Source organism: Xenopus tropicalis, chromosome 1 (genome assembly GCF_000004195.4).
Source record: "Xenopus tropicalis strain Nigerian chromosome 1, UCB_Xtro_10.0, whole genome shotgun sequence".
Lineage (NCBI taxonomy): Eukaryota > Metazoa > Chordata > Amphibia > Anura > Pipidae > Xenopus > Xenopus tropicalis.
The window spans coordinates 188,903,468-188,920,813 of NC_030677.2; the positions used below are offsets into that span (position 1 = coordinate 188,903,468).

The window sequence follows — 17,346 nt, forward strand, 5'->3', positions numbered from 1 at the left end:
TCAAATTTATACAGAAATGAAAAGCTGTAAAAATATTTTTTTCTGTGGGTTGTATCCAATGCAATTTGTGTTAATTATATTTAATTTGGGCTGTGACTAATGGAATGCAAATATGATAAACAAAGCATGCCCTTGTGAATAGTGTAATAAAGCAACCCAATACTTGCAGCAGACATCATCTTACATAAGTGGTTGCGCTAGTTTAGCAGGAAATGTATGAGCCAAATAATACAAAAAGGAGGAGCGGCAGCAATCAAAGAGCAATTATCAAGTTGCAGAAAACATGCCAACTATCAAACTGAAAGAGAATTTGATCTAGTTTTCGCTTGCTCTCTGGTGAGCACAAAAGAACGCTTTTTCACATTAAATTCAGTCGCACTCTGTTTAAACAAGACCACAAGCTCATTTCTTTGGCCTAAGTTAAATAAGAAAATCATCTTGCTAAACTACAAAATGTGGGTACAATTACCCAATAAGGCAAAGGGCAGTGAAATGACTTACCTTACCACTGTAAATTTCAAAAAAAGTTGCGTAAACCTGAAGTTCTAATTTTTTATAATTTGGTTTCTTTAGCATTTGAAAAACATCTCGTGCTAGGAAAAGGGGGAAAGAAATGAGACACAAATTCATTTTCAAACCTTGGAATTCTAACACAACAAGTTACATAACAAGTTAATAACAGGTTTAGAAGTGTTGGAGGAATAGGCCAATGACCAATAAATAACTGCAAAATGCAGTACTTAAGCCACGTCACACTTGTTTGCCAAGTATACTAAAGGTGGTAATGGACAAGCTGACCAAGTAAGAGGCCTAGGTATGGTGTCCTCCCAACACTATGGCTGATTAACCAAAGCAGTCCTTGTCTGACCAGGAATCATATTCTAATATTGGCCTGTGCAGCCCTGTTGGAAGAGGACTACATTGATGTGTCAAATGGCACTTTTATGCTAGAATTTTCAGATCTGGCCAATTTCTATCCCCTTAACAAAAAAATCCGCTTTATACACTGATGCAGTCCTTTCTGGAGGGGGTCTCCGTGGGCCCTACAAGGATAGGATCATCGGCTGAATATAATCAGACCAATTTGACCCAGCACATGGGTGACCACAAGATCCTTATCAAATGTTATGTGTGTCTTTCTGGCTTATGAGCCAAATAGGCTTACGAGCCTTGACTTGCTGAACTCACAATGAAGCAGTCAATGACAATTTTTCTTCAGTGGGAGACTGGGTCCTTGCTTGCCTATTGAGTTTGTCTCTCTCTAACTGCAGACAACGATCATTGGTCCTAACTTTAGAAGAGTCTAAAAAAGTATAATAAATGTACCTGCAAGCGCATAGATTCCTTTTGAACAGTCTTGGTTCTTGCCAGAGAAGTCACCACCCATAGTCTTTCAGGAGAACAAAAAGAAGGACTTTTATAAATAAAAACTATATGGAAAACACCAAAAACACTTAACAAAAAGGCAAAACAAAGTAAAAATTAAAAAACAAAAACAATAAAGATCAACTAAACAGTTGCTTAGAAGAAATCCATCTAACATATATAATATGAATATTTTATTTTGGTTTTGCATCCCCTTTATCAAAACATATAATTCAACAAAGGGCGTCCAAACCTTTATCCCTTTAAGTTCCAGGGGAATCTTGTGTTTTATGGATAAAAGGCTGTAAGTGCCACAGAATTTTGGTTTTTACATCTAGCTGCAAGTGGGAGGGTAAGGGGGAAGACAGCTCGCGCCGAGACACAACACTATGGGCCTCCCATAGTAGAAGAGTCCTGTACTAATGCCACTAATGTCTGAATATTAATATACAGATACGTACATGAGTTTTTCCACTGCCAGTTTGCCCATATGCAAAGCAAGTTGCCATTCCTCTTTCAAAGATGGTTTCTACCAACGGGCGAGCTGTGAATCTGAGAAGAAATGGAAAAGCTGATTAAAATAAGGCGCTGGAGGAAGGTGTATTCTATAGTAGCTGACATGCACATGTCTACTATGCAATGGTTAGAATTAAAACCATCTGACAGGATACTCATTCCATTGGTATCCTTAGAGACACATTCATATAATTCCAATGTTATTGCAAGAAGAGAAACTGCCTGAAACTTTTGGGTTGGAGGTTTTAAAAGCCACACTCACTTTAATTTATTTTGAATAATGGTATTAAATAATCAGATGCTTTTAAATTCATTCCAGACTCTTAATAAAACCCTATGTTGTGCAGATGTTTTTTTGGAAAAACTCGAATTGGCTGTGAGTATTGACATAGAGTAGTACAGATCTGCCAGTTAGAAGGGGATTCTGATCGGATCACCTGTTGTGAAGGAGCCGACATGGACTCAGCTGTCACTGACACATCTATGCTACTGTCAGAGTTCATAACTGGCTTGAAATGCCAACGTTTCCATCTCTGCACAGCCCAAGGATATTCAATCAGCAAACAGTATAGCAGCTTCAGCTTCTACATACCTGTAAACCATCTCATTGGGGGCAGTTTCATCAAAGGCATAGTCAAAACGAAATGTCTGATTTTCTAAGAACCTAGTGAGATCCACTTTTTGTTTTGGCTCATGTACCATTACAACATCTTTACTTGGTATTGTAATAACATCAAGGTCTTTCACAGTGTTTTCTAGAGGGAAAAAAAAACAAAAGATATCTAAGCAAAGCTTATTGAGAATACAGGCAAAAAATAACTGCATAATTCTTTGACCCAATGAAAAATGTGTATGTGTGTATATGAAAAGTTGTACAGCAATACAAATATAGCAGTTTATGCAATCTGGTTCTGCAAAGAGGTAAATGTACTTCAAATTGGTTTAATAGGTTTCTTCCCAATCCTACTGACTTAATGTACAAGAAAAGCCTGATTCACTTGAGATGCCAATACATTCAATGCCCTTCAACGAATCTGATCGCTATTTTTGTGCCCCTATGTTTTAACCTTTCCTTGGTGTCCTGAGCACAGACTTAAAATCATACAAGCACAACAGAGTACAATCTGACAATGTTATTCTACTGCAGAAGTAACTGCTATTCAAAAGAATGAGGGCAAACTTCCCCTTTAATAATATACATGAGAATAAGACAGAGAAATATCAAACCACATAATGTATGTTAAACAGAACTATGCAATGCTGCAAGGCATTATTTTCTATATTCTTAAACTGACTGAGGAAGTGTAATAGGAGAGAATTCTACTTTTAAAGCATAAAACCTGCCATTGCTGTACTAAAATGACAATGATTGTGGTGTTATTGGGATTTATAATATGCATGATAGAAACCAACTGTGTCTACAAAATAAGATACTCAACCTTTCTTATTAAGTGGACGTTTTCTAACACATACACATATTCGGTGTTCATCAATCTGCAAAAAATAAATATAGGCAATTTTAGCAGTTCTTATCTGCAATAACAATTGTGTCTAAAATAACAGGAACACATGATATAACTCTGCCTGACCTTTTGTGGCCAAGACACCAACAACTGCCCCAAATGGTATTCTAATGGAAAATCTGGCGAGATTCTGTAACTAGTCAGGAGCTTCTATAGGTTCCCCATAGGCTTCAGCAGTATTGTCATTTGTAACCAGCCTATGAAAGGATTGCACCTGCCCCAGCCCAGAATGACCAGAAGAAACAGCGGGATCTTGCCAGTTCTCTGTCCCATTACCAAACTGCAGGACACGCTGGGCTGGGGGAGGCATGGGGCATTTACATGCAATAACATAGATGCCTAAACTCCCTAATTATACAGACACATTTCTATGGATTTTTACAATAATGTGTCAATATTGCTTTATCAAAAGTCAAGTCATTCCCTGTTGCAACAGTACTCATTAGTCTTTCTAAGGGTAATATAGGAATGTAGCCACAAATGCGGTCAAGCTAAAATGGGCATACATTCAATAACATAACATGGCAGGGAACCCAGAAGCTATACACTGAACATACTGGTCATTTTAGCATTCCCACAGTTGCACAGGCAGCAAGGGTTGGCTTTAACCTGCAAAGACCCAACCCACCATCCCATCACCAGTATTATACCGTGCACTGACCCCGCACATCACTGAAGAGGAATGCTGCAGGAGCTACTCATCTATAAGCTATGAAAGGGCCCTCATGCAACATCAGTGCATGGGCAAATACATTTTTAAAGGATAAGTAAGCCTTTTATTTTAAAATCCCCTAAAATGACTCAAAACGGACCCTGAATAACATATCTTTCTCCCTGCATTTAGATTTATTTTGTTTCTCTATTACAAGCAGCTGTACTGCAGCTCTTTCACAGACTTCCTTGTCCAGTGTGGAGCCTCACCACTTTTGCTTTCTGAACCCTCCTTCTCTCTACACTATAAAGACCTTAAAGAGGTGCCTACTGGGCAGTGCCTACTGCTCACTGTCCCTGCTCCACTTAAAATCAATTAGGCATGTGCAGTAGGCATCTCTTTGAGGTCATCATAGTCGGCTATTTTTGGCTATTTTAAACTTGTGTGCACATTTTTAAAAACTGTGTGCTCAGGTCAAAATGAATACAAAATTTTGTATTTTTGCACAAAATACTTTGCGCACACCACCATGTGATGTGTGCGCTGGCCTCAATTTGTGTGTGCGAATGAGCGCATCTCTAGAGGGAACACTGTCAGAGAGAGGAGTGTTTAGAAAGCAAAAGGGGCTGAGCTTCATGCTAGACAAGGGAGTCAGTAAAAGAGCTGTAGTTGAACTGGCTGTAATAAAGAAAGGCACAAAAAAAGTGTACTTATTTTTTTTTTTTTTTTTTAAATATGCCTGAATGACAACCCCAAAATATCCCCAGTACAAGGATATCGGTTGGGACAGTAGGCCACTATACATGTACCACAAATCATACAAACCAAGTCAGTTCTTGTATAGCCAACTTCACATATAGAATACCAGAAGGCAATAACATCTAAATCTGTTATTTTATCAAAAAGATAGAACTTACAGTATCAGCAGTGGTTAACGGCCGATAATCCAAGCTTCCACGGAAATCTTTTATCATACACATGATCTCGTAATTTGGATTGGTAGCATCGACATCCTTAAAGTTGAAAAAGAGGGCATTAATAGAAAACATGATCTTGCTTTGAAATTATGATGGTGAAACACTGAGGCAACCAACAGCTTAAATGAAGAAAAAGCACAGGTAGAGCATGTTGAAACACAACACCTACCATAGGAATGTCAAGGCTCCTTAAAAATTATTTTTTATATTCATACAGTAGCACAGGCTTATCAGTTGCTAATTGAGGCAGGTCCATCCATGGACTAAATGCTACTGCTGCAAAAATATCCAGAATAAAGGCATATTGTTCTGATTGAAAAAAAAACTTTTTTCTGAACACTGTCTAAGGAACACCATGTCTCTAAGAGACACCCATGGGATAAAGACATCCACCTGTTGAATTTTCAGGAAGGTTGCCCACTGCTCTTGCATACCAAAACTTCCATTGTAGGAAAGAAGGAATCCATCGAGGCAGCAGAGTCAGAAGCTTTAGTAAAAGAAAGAAAGGGGGTCTAACATTGCTAGAATCTTGCCCTTTAGGAGAACAAACCAATGGGTAGATGCCATGCAATAAGCTCACCCGTAGAGCAACCCAAGTGACCATAGAGGTTACCGGAGATGTTAAGCCAGTAAAATCGGAGCCAGGCCAAGCCTGTAATTAAATGGCTTTACACCACTGGTGTCTGATGAAGGAACATGCAAACACTGCTAGTTGAAAAATAACAATACTTTTAAAAACCAATGGGCTAGGGTAACTTATTTCCCAATGATATCATAGTTCCCATGTGATGAAAAAGCTGCATTTAATATCCTCTCCTTATTGTTTGTGTGTGACAGGCAGATAAAGGATAGAAAGACAGACTCCCAGAATGCTCTAGCGAACTGATGAACACCTAACTACTTTGGTCTTATTGATCAATTTTTGAGTTTATGAATTGGAGAGTTTATTAGAATAAATTATCATTATAAAAAAAAAACTTGAATGCTTGCTTATCTATTAATATGAAAAACTCGTCTGAAAAAAAAAACTTAAATCCCTCAAATTTGTAAGTTTACAAACTCGAAAACCTTCAAAAATTTCGAATTGAAAATATGGCCTGATTTTGCCTAGGACAACTCCCATTGACTACATAAAACTGCAAGCGCTTAGATGCTGATGAAGCTTTCAGGTTTTTTGCACTTAATATATATTGAACATTCAAGTTTTTGAACATAATTTAAATATTAGGGGGTAATTTATTAACATTAAAACTCCCAAGCATTTACAAACCTGTGCTTTTTTTTCTCGCAGCTCTTGTTGTTGTAACCGTCTTTTTTCTCTCTTTTCTTGCAGTTTTTCCACTTCTTTCACACAGTTTGATTTTCTTCGGGCTAATGTGAAAAATGCGAGAGTCAAGAATTTACAGCATAGCAACACTTTGTATACCCTAATCAGAAATTTGTCAAGATAATCACAACACAATAACACATAAAGCTCAATTTTCCCTTCATGCAACAGTGGGTTGACATATTGACATATTAGAAATATTATATATATATATATATATATATATATATATATATATATATATATATATATATATATATATATATATGCGTGCAAGATCTAGAAATATCTTCTGTTTACTACAACTACAGCTTTGTAAAACTAACCAATAGATAATAGTAATAGCTTTCAATAAAATGTTATATATGTGGGATAAACTTATCATGAACAGAAAAGTAAATTCATGCTGACAAACTTTGTGGGGTATATTTATCATGCTATGTAAAAAGTGGAGTAAAACATTACCTGTGATGTTGCTCATAGTAGCCAGATGCTTTGCTTTGGTTTTATCACTGTTGAAATCTAATTGCTGATTGGTTGCCCTGAACAACATTACCAGTAATTCTTCAATCCACTTTTTACACAGCATGATAAATATACCCCAGAATTTCTTGAACTATAAGGCTAACATCACTTGTGAAAACCTAGCGAGGGTAAGAGGCCTTCTTATATTTGTACTGAATAGCTACATGGCCACACATGATCAGTGGACACTGTTCCCAAATTAGTGAGAAGCAGATTCACCATAGACTGTAAATCTACAGGAAATTCATCTGTCAATCCCCAACCCTGGGGGGGAACACTGTACATTCCTATTGGTTGGGCAAAGCATACATGATTAAATCCCCTTGGGACAAGATATAAACCAGTGAAGTTCTTATCAATGTCAATGCAATATAAAAATGTAAGAGCTATTGTTATCCCTGACAGCTTGGTGCTGCACTTGTACAAGATAAAGTGATTTGTGAGCTGATGATGATAGCACTGCTTACATTTAATGGCGACAATAAAGAACATAACATCCTGATTTGCAGAATATTACTTGGCAAGGTGACTAGAGTGACTAGTGAGAATGGCCTTTGGAGTTCATATTACAATGTGATCATGAGATTGTACACATAACATGAAGCAATCCTAGACATAGGTTTACATACAAGGAGGGCCAAAGTCCTTTTTTCCAGGCTGATCTGGAGATATATCTGAAACACTACCATTCTGCTGTGCGGAGGCCGACTGTTCAATAGGCTGGCTTGGTCGTGCACGTGCGGAACTGACTGCTGCAACTGCAATACAAATATCACAACAGGCTTTATTATAAAAAAAAAAACCCCAAAAGTTGACTAATGCCATTTTCTTTAGAAATGAAATGTCCCCTCACTAATTATGGCAAATAAGCTAATTAGAAAGAATATAATTTACATATATTCCATACTGGACACTGTTAGTTAGGAATATTTTTGGAAGTGAGCAAAGGGATGTTGCCCTGAAATTGCCGACATGCTGATGTATAAATTAATGGCTGTCATCTGTTAACTCTGCCAGGGCAGTGATTACTGTTACAATTATCAGTGAAGCACAAATGTAGGCCAGTCAGTGACTCTCCCTTCCATTATTCATGCTGGCTATGTACTAAAACCAGTATAAATTTTAACTGATTAAACAGTGCCAGGCTGCTGACATTCTACCCAAACCAACACACACTCCCCATAACTACTGGACTCTTCACAGTGTCACTTTAAGCAAAGCCACTTTAAATCCTCACTGCACAATTTCAAATATTGCATTGCATTTTATTATTGTAAATACTTGTACCTTTATTGCACACTTTTATTATATTTAATATTTGTATTTTTTTGTTTTTTGTTTTGTTTGTCTATGTAAAGTTGGGAGGAACACGGGTCAAAAAAATTTCATTACAGTAATGATGCTTCATTGTTATTTGTATATGACAATAAACTTGAAACTTGAACCAGAATTTAGTGCAATATAAAAAATCTTTTCAAAATCAGCTATACAAGCATGCAGCAAGAGAAGGAAATCTTGCTAGTTTATAGGCATCTGCGAAAATCATTATACCGACTCATTTTTGACAGGTCTGAAAATAGTCTGAAAAACTGCCATCCATAAATAAACCGTGGGCGACTAATCTCCCTGTGTGCCAGTGCAAGCACTGAATGGGCTTACTATCACCAGAAAATATAAACACATACTAATGTCTTTTTAAAATAAAGAATTTTTATAAGTAACAAAGAACTGCACAGAGGAGAGAACACTTGATTATAATATACGAATACTCTTAAGGTGGCCGTACACTTAAAGATCTGCTTGTTCGCTGTCCTCGAGGTGGGTGATATCGGATTGATAAAATGACTGAGTCACATTGGCAGAATGTAGGCCGTTTGCGTGGGGGCCGCATTAATGAACCAATGCACTCCTCTCCCTGATGGGATTTGAAAACCTGACGATTGACATCTGCCCAATTTTTGGCTAGATATCACGCAGGTAGGCCCCATACACAGCCCAATAAGCTTTTGACCTTTTATCGGCCAGTGTGTGGCCACTTTTACATTTATGAACTGTAATTCTCACAATGTAAAAGAAGCTGAGAGTTGAGATTTGACATTCTACCATAGTCTTAAGGAGCAAATTAAATTTTGTAAAAGTGAACAGTGCTATATATTGCATTCAAACAAGGACAGACCAGTACCAGTACAGTTCAAACCATTGATAGATTTAGCAAATCATGCACAGCATGGAAAGGCCATGTCACAAAGTGTTAATGCCTTCTAGGCATTCTAATTGCATGCACATGCAGCAAACGTTGACCCACAGCGAGGTGTTAAAATAATACCTCTATTGTGCCATACCACTTATCCCAAGAACTCATTAGGTAATCCCTTACCTCTATTGTCCCTTGCAGGTGTTTCATTCTTAACAGGAGCCACAGTACGTCGATTCTGTAGTGAAAAGTACATTCATAATTAACAATTTTACACCAAACATGCCTACAGAAAAACAGGCCAGATATCTGTCACCAAAAACAAAGATTGTCAGTACAACCCTGACCATCAAACTGAGATACAGCACAAGCATAAAGATGGCCGTGGTTGGGGCCTACCTCATGTTAGCTGTCTTTTAGTCGCCGCACAACAAATTTTCGTTGTTACGGGTGACTAATCTCCCCACAATGCCATCCCACCGGCTAGAATGTAAATCGCAGGTGGGATGGCATACGCAGCGCCGCGATTTGCCGAAGTTGCCTTGAGAGGAAACTTCGGGGAACATAGGCAAATCGCGGTGCCGCGTATGCCATCCCACCGGCGACTTACATTCTAGCCAGTGAGATGGCATTGCGGGGAGATTTGTCGTGGTGCAACTAATCTTCCCGTGTGTCACAGCCTTTAGGGTATTAATAAAATGGACACTGATAGCACTGACTGTACTTGAGAACCACCCTCTCCTCTCCGTCAGGTACTTACTGACAAATACTCTTCCTTGCCCTACACTCACATCCCCAGTCATTACAATTGCAGTCTTTGGTTTGCCTCATACCAACCTTTACAATTTTGTTTACTTTAGTAGTAGGTGTAGGGGGAGGTGGCATCTCTGGCCCGGGGTCAATTTCTTCATCAGGAGCCAAGTCAGGATTAAGTGAAAATATACTTTCCAGGTCAATCTGTATACAAAAATAAATGATTCAAGATTATGATTATAATTACACACTACACTTTCAGCCATGTGAATTTCTAGGTTTAATTGTTCATCAGAAATGTATAATAAACCAAACCCCGTGACTTGTTAGAATACAATAATTATGTATAAATCTTTTGATTTAGCCATATCTTATCCCATGGTGCTGCAAATACGCAGCGATGATCCAATCTGTCCCACATCACCAAAAAGTTCACGAAACAGCTAAAATTTGCAAAACACTTTGAAGCCAATGGGCTTTTTTTTTATGGCTACTGCGTGATTTTTATGAGGCCATTGGAGTCTATGGGCATTTTTTTGCATTAAAACCTGGTAAAAAATTTCACTCATTACTACAAATAAGGCTTAAAGGAAAACTATACCTCCAAACAACGTAGGCCTCTATAAATTATATTGCATAAACCAGCTCATATGTAAAATCCTGCTTCATCTAAATAATCCATTTTCATAAATACTAAAAATATACTTTTTTAGCAGTATGTGCTATTGGCTAATCCTAAATAGAAAATTGCCATTTTAAGAATTAAGGGCCGCCTCCTGGGATCATAGGATTCCCAGTGCACACAAACAAACCAAGGCACACATACATGTTGGGCCCCATCAGCCAATTAATGGACAGAGTTATGTCTTTTACTCCCATACTACTTCCTGTTACAGTCAGAGCTGCATTATTTCCTGTCAGCTGATCTCTGAGGGAGCACACAGTCCATCACTAAATGGTGGCCAAAGGGAAAGGATATAAAAAAGGGCAAAATTTACCGATATATATATATATATTCCAGTTTGGTTAGAGTCTTTAATAGGTCACTTAACATGATATAAACTATCTGTTGGTTAAGCATTCCCTCTGGGGGTATAGTTTTCCTTAATTGTTCAAGTTACTCACTAGAGTCTAAAACTAATGGCAGACAGAGCAATTCTCCACCTCAGTTTCGTAGCCTAAGCCCTACCATGCTCTCACCCATAATCCTCCATGCATCTGCACTGAATCCCATCTGCCAGTTAAGCCATTCAAGCTGCCAGTTTGTGCTGCTATGGCTACAAACATAAAACACTGTGACATGATTTCATTTTTCTAAAGGCTTTTGTGGCCTTATCAAACAGTACAATGTTGTTTTTAAACTCTTTGTCTAACTCAATAATAGCCTCTTTATCCACCTTTTTTTAAATAATAAAAACACACACATTACACAGGTTTGAGCCTATAAAAAAATATTACTTCTGATGACCTCCCAACACTTGATTCACCAACACTTGATTCACCAACACTTGATTCACCAACACTTGATTCACCAACACTTGATTCACCAACACTTGATTCACCAACACTTGATTCACCAACACTTGATTCACCAACACTTGATAAAAGGGTCAATCTTTATGCTCTTTAAAGGTTATTTGGATTGATCTTGCTGATTCTTTGCATGAAATTTCAGTGGTTATAATTCTACAAGACAACAATCATTTTGCATAAGCCTCGCCTATTTCTGAAACGTGTGGGAATGAATCTGATACCTGTGCTCAAATAATAATAAAAAATAATAGCAAGAATAAAAGTAATTATACTGTCTCACTTCTTTTTATGTTTGTTTATACATTAAAGGCACAGTTTTATCAAAGGAATACTAAAAAGTGCCACAGAACAACTGATTTAAGGACAAGGAAAGTCAAGGTACTGGGGGTGCCAATTTGTTGGGCACCCCCAGTATAAATGAATGTACTCACTTCTTGATCAGCTACTTTTCTTTTGGCTCTTTCACATGACTGCAGGACAAGAATATCCCCGTGTAGCGGTTTTGTTCTCAGGCTGAAGTAATAAGGAATGATGCGACTGCAACTCTGACTCAGTAGGACAATGATGTATCTGAGCAGACAGCAGTTCTATAAATTACCTCTGCTCTTCATATCCACGAGAAGCACAGAATCTGGCTACAGAAAGACTTATCAAGTCATACTAAAGGGGGTTCATGCAAATATAATTTTTAATTATGAAAATAGCCAGTGTTTACTGAGGCAGGGCAACACCGAGTGGCTCATTGGTGCAGACGTTGCATTTTTAGCACGGCTCCACACAGGCCGATGCTGTGCCTCTCAGTGGGGCTACATAAGTGCAGATGACAGCAGATCCGCTTTCCTCCACCTGAGCACAAAATGCCCCTGCCCCTGTCATAAGCGATCAGCTTCAGCTTAGAGGCAAGAGCACTGATTTTTATACAGACGGGCATTTCGCCCTGCGTTTCCCTGGGTTGGCTTTCTCCTGTGTTCCACAGCAGGGGAGCGCAAGATGAAATATACCACCATTCTTTCTTACAGGGCTGTACTGATACAGACTCATGTAAGCACCGAACGCAGTTGGAACGCAACATTGTACCTGCATTTGGCGCTTACATATGCCGGTGTCAGTATGGGCCAGTAAGAAAGAATGGGTTGGGTTGTGTTGCTCCCCTGCAGGGGAATACAGGAGAACACCACCACAGGGGAATTTATCAAGGCATTATAAAAGTAATTGAGGTCAACTAACGATAAAAATTTAATAAACTTCTCATTAGTAAATTAACCATTAATTAATATGCCCATCATTTTCTCCAATGAAACTCACTAATGGACAATCTGACATATCTCATATCCAGCTAGCCAGACACATACACATCTGTAACCATGTTTTCACGCTTATAAAAACCCAAAATGATCAGTTTGCAGTTCTCTGGGCGCAATCACAGCTCAGTCAATTAGACAAAATAGAAACAGTGACCCTATCTGTTGTATGCCACCTGGCAAACCTAACATACCCAAGGCTGCACTTTCACTAAGTGATCTGTCAGATCTGCCTAAAGGTGCCCATACACGTGAAGATTCGCTTGCTTGGCGAGGTCACCAAGCGAGCGGATCTTCACCCGAAATCCCCACCCATGGGTGGGCAATATTGGGGAACATGTAGGCTAATTATTATAATGGCGGCAATGGGGCAGTCAGTTCGGGGACCACATCAACGAGCCAATGCGGTCCCCGATCCGACTGAATCTTTTAACCTGCCCCATCAATATCTGGCCAATTTCAGGCCACATATCGGTCGGGTATGGCCGTCGCTTCTACCTCTACACGGGCTGATAAGCTGCCGAATCGGTCCAAGGGACCGATATCAGCAGCTACAATCGGCCCGTGTATGGCCACCTTAAAGGACAAGGAAAGGCTAAGTCACTTGGGGGTGCCAAAATGTTAGGCACCCCCAAGTGACTTTAATCGCTTACCTTGTACCCAGGGCTGTTGCCCCTGTTAGGAGAAAATGGCACCAGCCTGGGGTACCTGCGAGCAAGCGCTTCCTCCTTCCTGCTTCGTTTTGCCAACGACAGGTGCATGCGTAGTAGAGTGAAAAGCCGACTTCTCTGTTAAAGTTCCACTATTCACTCTACTGCGCATGCGCGCGAGTGAACAGGAAGGAGGAAGCGCTGCAGCTACCCCGGGCTGGTGCTGTTCTCTCCGAACAGGGGCACCAGTCCGGGGTAAAAGGTAGGCAATTTAAGTCACTTGGGGGTGCCTAACATTTTGGCACCCCCAAGTGACTTTGCCTTTCCTTCTCCTTTAAGTATGGCCAATCTGCACTCACCCACACAGTGACTATCTGAAAAAAAACTATTGTTTCTCCCATTTAGGGTGCGGGTTCTATTAGCCTTTAGTTCTGTCAGAAGATACAAAACTTCTGTGATAGATACCCTTTCAGGTTACAGGTCTGTTCACACCCAAGTACGCTGTAGCACAGGCCCAAATTGTTATGTAATATATACATTTTGCTCTAAGTTCCCCATGGCAGTTGCAATACAGGATCTGAGCAACAACACTATAGATAGACAGTCTAAGGAAGTAAAACAGCTGATAAAGAGAAATAGCTACTAAGGGAATAAAGATAAAGGGTGACATAGCAGCATCATTTGTGGGCCAGTGCATGGTGCATCAGCAGTTAAGGAGCTTCAATTCCTGCTGTTCTGATTGGTTGGGACGTGTTGCCCCTTGTATACTAGCTGATCGTTGGGCCCCTGGGGCCAATGAGTTGTTTGTGCTCGCATATCTTAAAAACTTGAGTTTTGAAAACATGAATTCACAATTTTGCCCACAAATTTGAGTTAATAAATGATCTGCTTGGTAGGAACGTATTAAACCTAAAACAAGAGTATCTACTTTTTAGTATTTTCTGATACACACTGGCCTTATATGTATAGTATATAGTCTGTTATAGTGTGCCAGGATCTCTACATACAATGACATTTATACCTTTTTGTAACAATTAGTTAAAAACTTAAGTTAAGGTTAATTTTAATCCATTTGCATCCATGGCTAAAAATTAAGATTTATGGCGATACAATGCCAGCTATCCAAGGGGCTTTGGCACCACCACCAAGATGCAGAATTCTGTGTGCTGGTACCTCACCACTACATCTTCAGGGGCAATTCTATCCCCTGACCCGCGTTAAGGGGACTCTTGAGATGCCACCCCCCTCAGCCCGCAGCACTTTCCTGTACCAGAGGGGTTCCAATAGCGGCCATATCGCTAGTACATAGAGCGCAATTGCCCTCTCTACATTAGAAGAGCCTTATGGCAGCAGGGGCCCTAGTTAATGCCAGTGGGTCTTGGGCATAACTGTGCACTGGAAGGCAGTAAGGCACTAGGAAATTTCAAAAATCTGTTCAGGCAAAATTTCCCTAAAAAAACATTGAAAATAGCATTCGACCCCAAGAAGTTTATACAAAAAATGGCAAAATTAAAAATACAAAATGAAACAGTAGTATGGATCAGTTTCTGGCTGCAGAAACAAAGTAGTATATTTGAGAATGCAAGGTTATAATACAAAAAACAATTACAACAACTCGGTTATAAAGAAATGCCAGGAAATTTAATAACAATTGAATTCCAAATAAAAAAAGCACCCTGGAAGCTAACAGCAGCACCAGAGGCTCTTAGTTAGGTACCTTAGCAAAACAGCCTTTAGCCATCACAGCAAAATAATAAATGAAACAAATATTAAAATAAAATCAGTATGCACTATTTCTATCAATTCTATAATAAATTATATACATTTTAATAACATCTGCAGTGAAGATTTTACCCGTACACCAAAGAAAAAAGAAAAAAAAAATAGTGTAGGGGTATGGGACCTATTATCCAAAATAGTCGGGACCTGGAGTGTTCCGGATAAGGGATCTTTCCATAATTTGAATCAGCATACCTAAACTCAGCAGCTTGTTTTGCCCCCAATAAGGATTAATTATATCTCAGTTGGGATCAAGTACAGGTACTGTTTTATTATTACAGAGAAAAGGGAATCATTTAACCATGAAATAAACCCAATAGGACTGTTCTGCCCCCAATAAGGGGTAATTATATCTTAGTTGGGATCAAGTACAGGTACTGTTTTATTATTACAGAGAAAAGGGAATCATTTAACCATGAAATAAACCCAATAGGGCTGTTCTGCCCCCAATAAGGGGTAATTATATGTCAGTTGGGATCAAGTACAAGGTACTGTTTTATTATTACAGAGAAAAAGGAAATCATTTTTAAAAATTTGAATTATTTGATTAAAACTGAGTCTATGGAGAGAACAGATAACGAATCCCATACCTGTATTAGGTCAAGTTACCTTCCATTTTTGGTGTTAATGATAAAAAGGTTTGTCCATTTATCACAAGAAAAACAGAAGCAGCAACTTTATAACAGAAACCACTAATCTGGCAACTGTGACTTGGGATCTGTGCTACTAGGAACAGTTTAACCATTACTATTTTCACAATCCACAGAGGCATTTGCCAGGAGCACATGTAGATGAACCATTCTTCAAAATCAATACAGGCTTACAAACCCATACATGCTACATAGCCAAAAGTATTCTGCCATCAGCACATTCCTAAACAAAGGATATAAATATGAAGTTGGTGCCTAAGCTTTTAGGAAGGCTCCACACAAGGTGTTGGAATATTGTTGGTGGAATTTGCTATCATACAGCCACAAAAGAATTACTGGTGTTGGGGATCAACAAAATCCTAATTTTTCTATGTTTACCATTATAAAGCACTTATCTAAACCTAACCACCCATTTCTGTATAGCCAAGGGTAATTTGTTTAAAACTCCCTATCTACCTCTGAACAAACAAATCCTTCCCTTCTCTAACCAGCAGCCTTTGAGCAGCGCATTATCAGAGGCTTCTTAGTGGGCTGGTAATTGGTTTTACCAGCTCCTCTGAGGTTCTGTCGGACAGGAAGTACTAAAATAAAACTGGCTTCCTATTCCTGTTTAGTGTCAGAAATAACAGAAACAATACAATAGATATTTCATAATTAAAACAATAGGTGAGAAGTATGTTCAGCCCGAATCCTATTCATTCAGCTCATGTTGAAAAGGGGGTATTACTGCCTCTTTAAGGCAAGAAGTGTTCTTCTGGCATATGCCAAACTCAGACTTGTCTATTAGATTGTCAAATAGTGAGCGTGAATCATCCCTCTAGAAAACTAAGTCAGAGTCCTAATATCAGTAGACAACACTAACTGCAGCTTGGCATTGCACATGGTAATGTGAGTCTGGTTGTTAAGCACTTGAGGAATACTTGTAGTCCTGACATTGCTTCCAGAGACCGTGTGAAGCGGATAGTGGTCCAACCAAGGACATGATTTTATGCAGTACATGCTTCAGCAGTTGGCAGCCCCTTTCTGTGAGTTGGTATGTCCTACTACTTATGTGCCCCCCCCCCTAAATTCACTGCCTAAGAGGTTAGAGAGCTGAAAGCAGGAAGTAAGCTCTGCTATTATGTTAGAGATCTGCCCACTCCAGACTTTAAAAAATATTTGTAATATAGTTAGGCAAAAATGTAATCTATATTTTGTACAGTCCATTTTACCCAGTTTTATTTTTACACTGAACTGTTCCTTTAAAGGAGAAGGAAAGGTAAGATCCCTGGGGGTGGCAAAATGTTAGGCACCCCCAAGTGACTTGAATCGCTTACCTTGTACCCCGGGCTGGTGCCCCTGTTCGGAGAGAACAGCCCAGGGTACATGGAGCGAGCGCTTCCTCTTCCTTGTTTGCGCTTGCGCATGAGCTGTAGAGTGAAAAACTGAACTTTAACAAAAAAAAGTCGGCTTTTCACTCTAATCCGCATGCACCAGACCATGGATTTTGCTGGCAGAGTGAACACGGAAGGAGGAAGCGCTACAGGTACCCCGGGCTGGTGTGGTTTTCTCCTAACAGGGGCACCAGCCCGGGGTAAAAGGTAGGCGATATAAGTCACTTG

General features: G+C 39.2%; 1 protein-coding gene across 4 annotated transcripts in view; it reads right to left on the bottom strand.

The window, feature by feature from the left end:
- Positions 1–17,346, bottom strand: part of kif2a (kinesin heavy chain member 2A) — a 37,918-nt gene that overhangs the window by 13,330 nt on the left and 7,242 nt on the right. For 2 of the 4 annotated variants that reach the window (XM_002934199.5, XM_004910371.4), the window contains exons 3-12: positions 9,917–10,036; positions 9,263–9,317; positions 7,515–7,643; positions 6,304–6,404; positions 4,974–5,069; positions 3,321–3,375; positions 2,474–2,636; positions 1,827–1,917; positions 1,327–1,390; positions 502–593 (exon numbers count right to left, since the gene is read on the bottom strand). In XM_002934199.5, the coding sequence (XP_002934245.2) occupies positions 502–593; positions 1,327–1,390; positions 1,827–1,917; positions 2,474–2,636; positions 3,321–3,375; positions 4,974–5,069; positions 6,304–6,404; positions 7,515–7,643; positions 9,263–9,317; positions 9,917–10,036 (966 nt within the window). The remainder of the gene's footprint in view (positions 1–501; positions 594–1,326; positions 1,391–1,826; positions 1,918–2,473; positions 2,637–3,320; positions 3,376–4,973; positions 5,070–6,303; positions 6,405–7,514; positions 7,644–9,262; positions 9,318–9,916; positions 10,037–17,346) is intronic. The other 2 variants (XM_004910370.4, XM_002934201.5) reach the window with 1 other exon arrangement.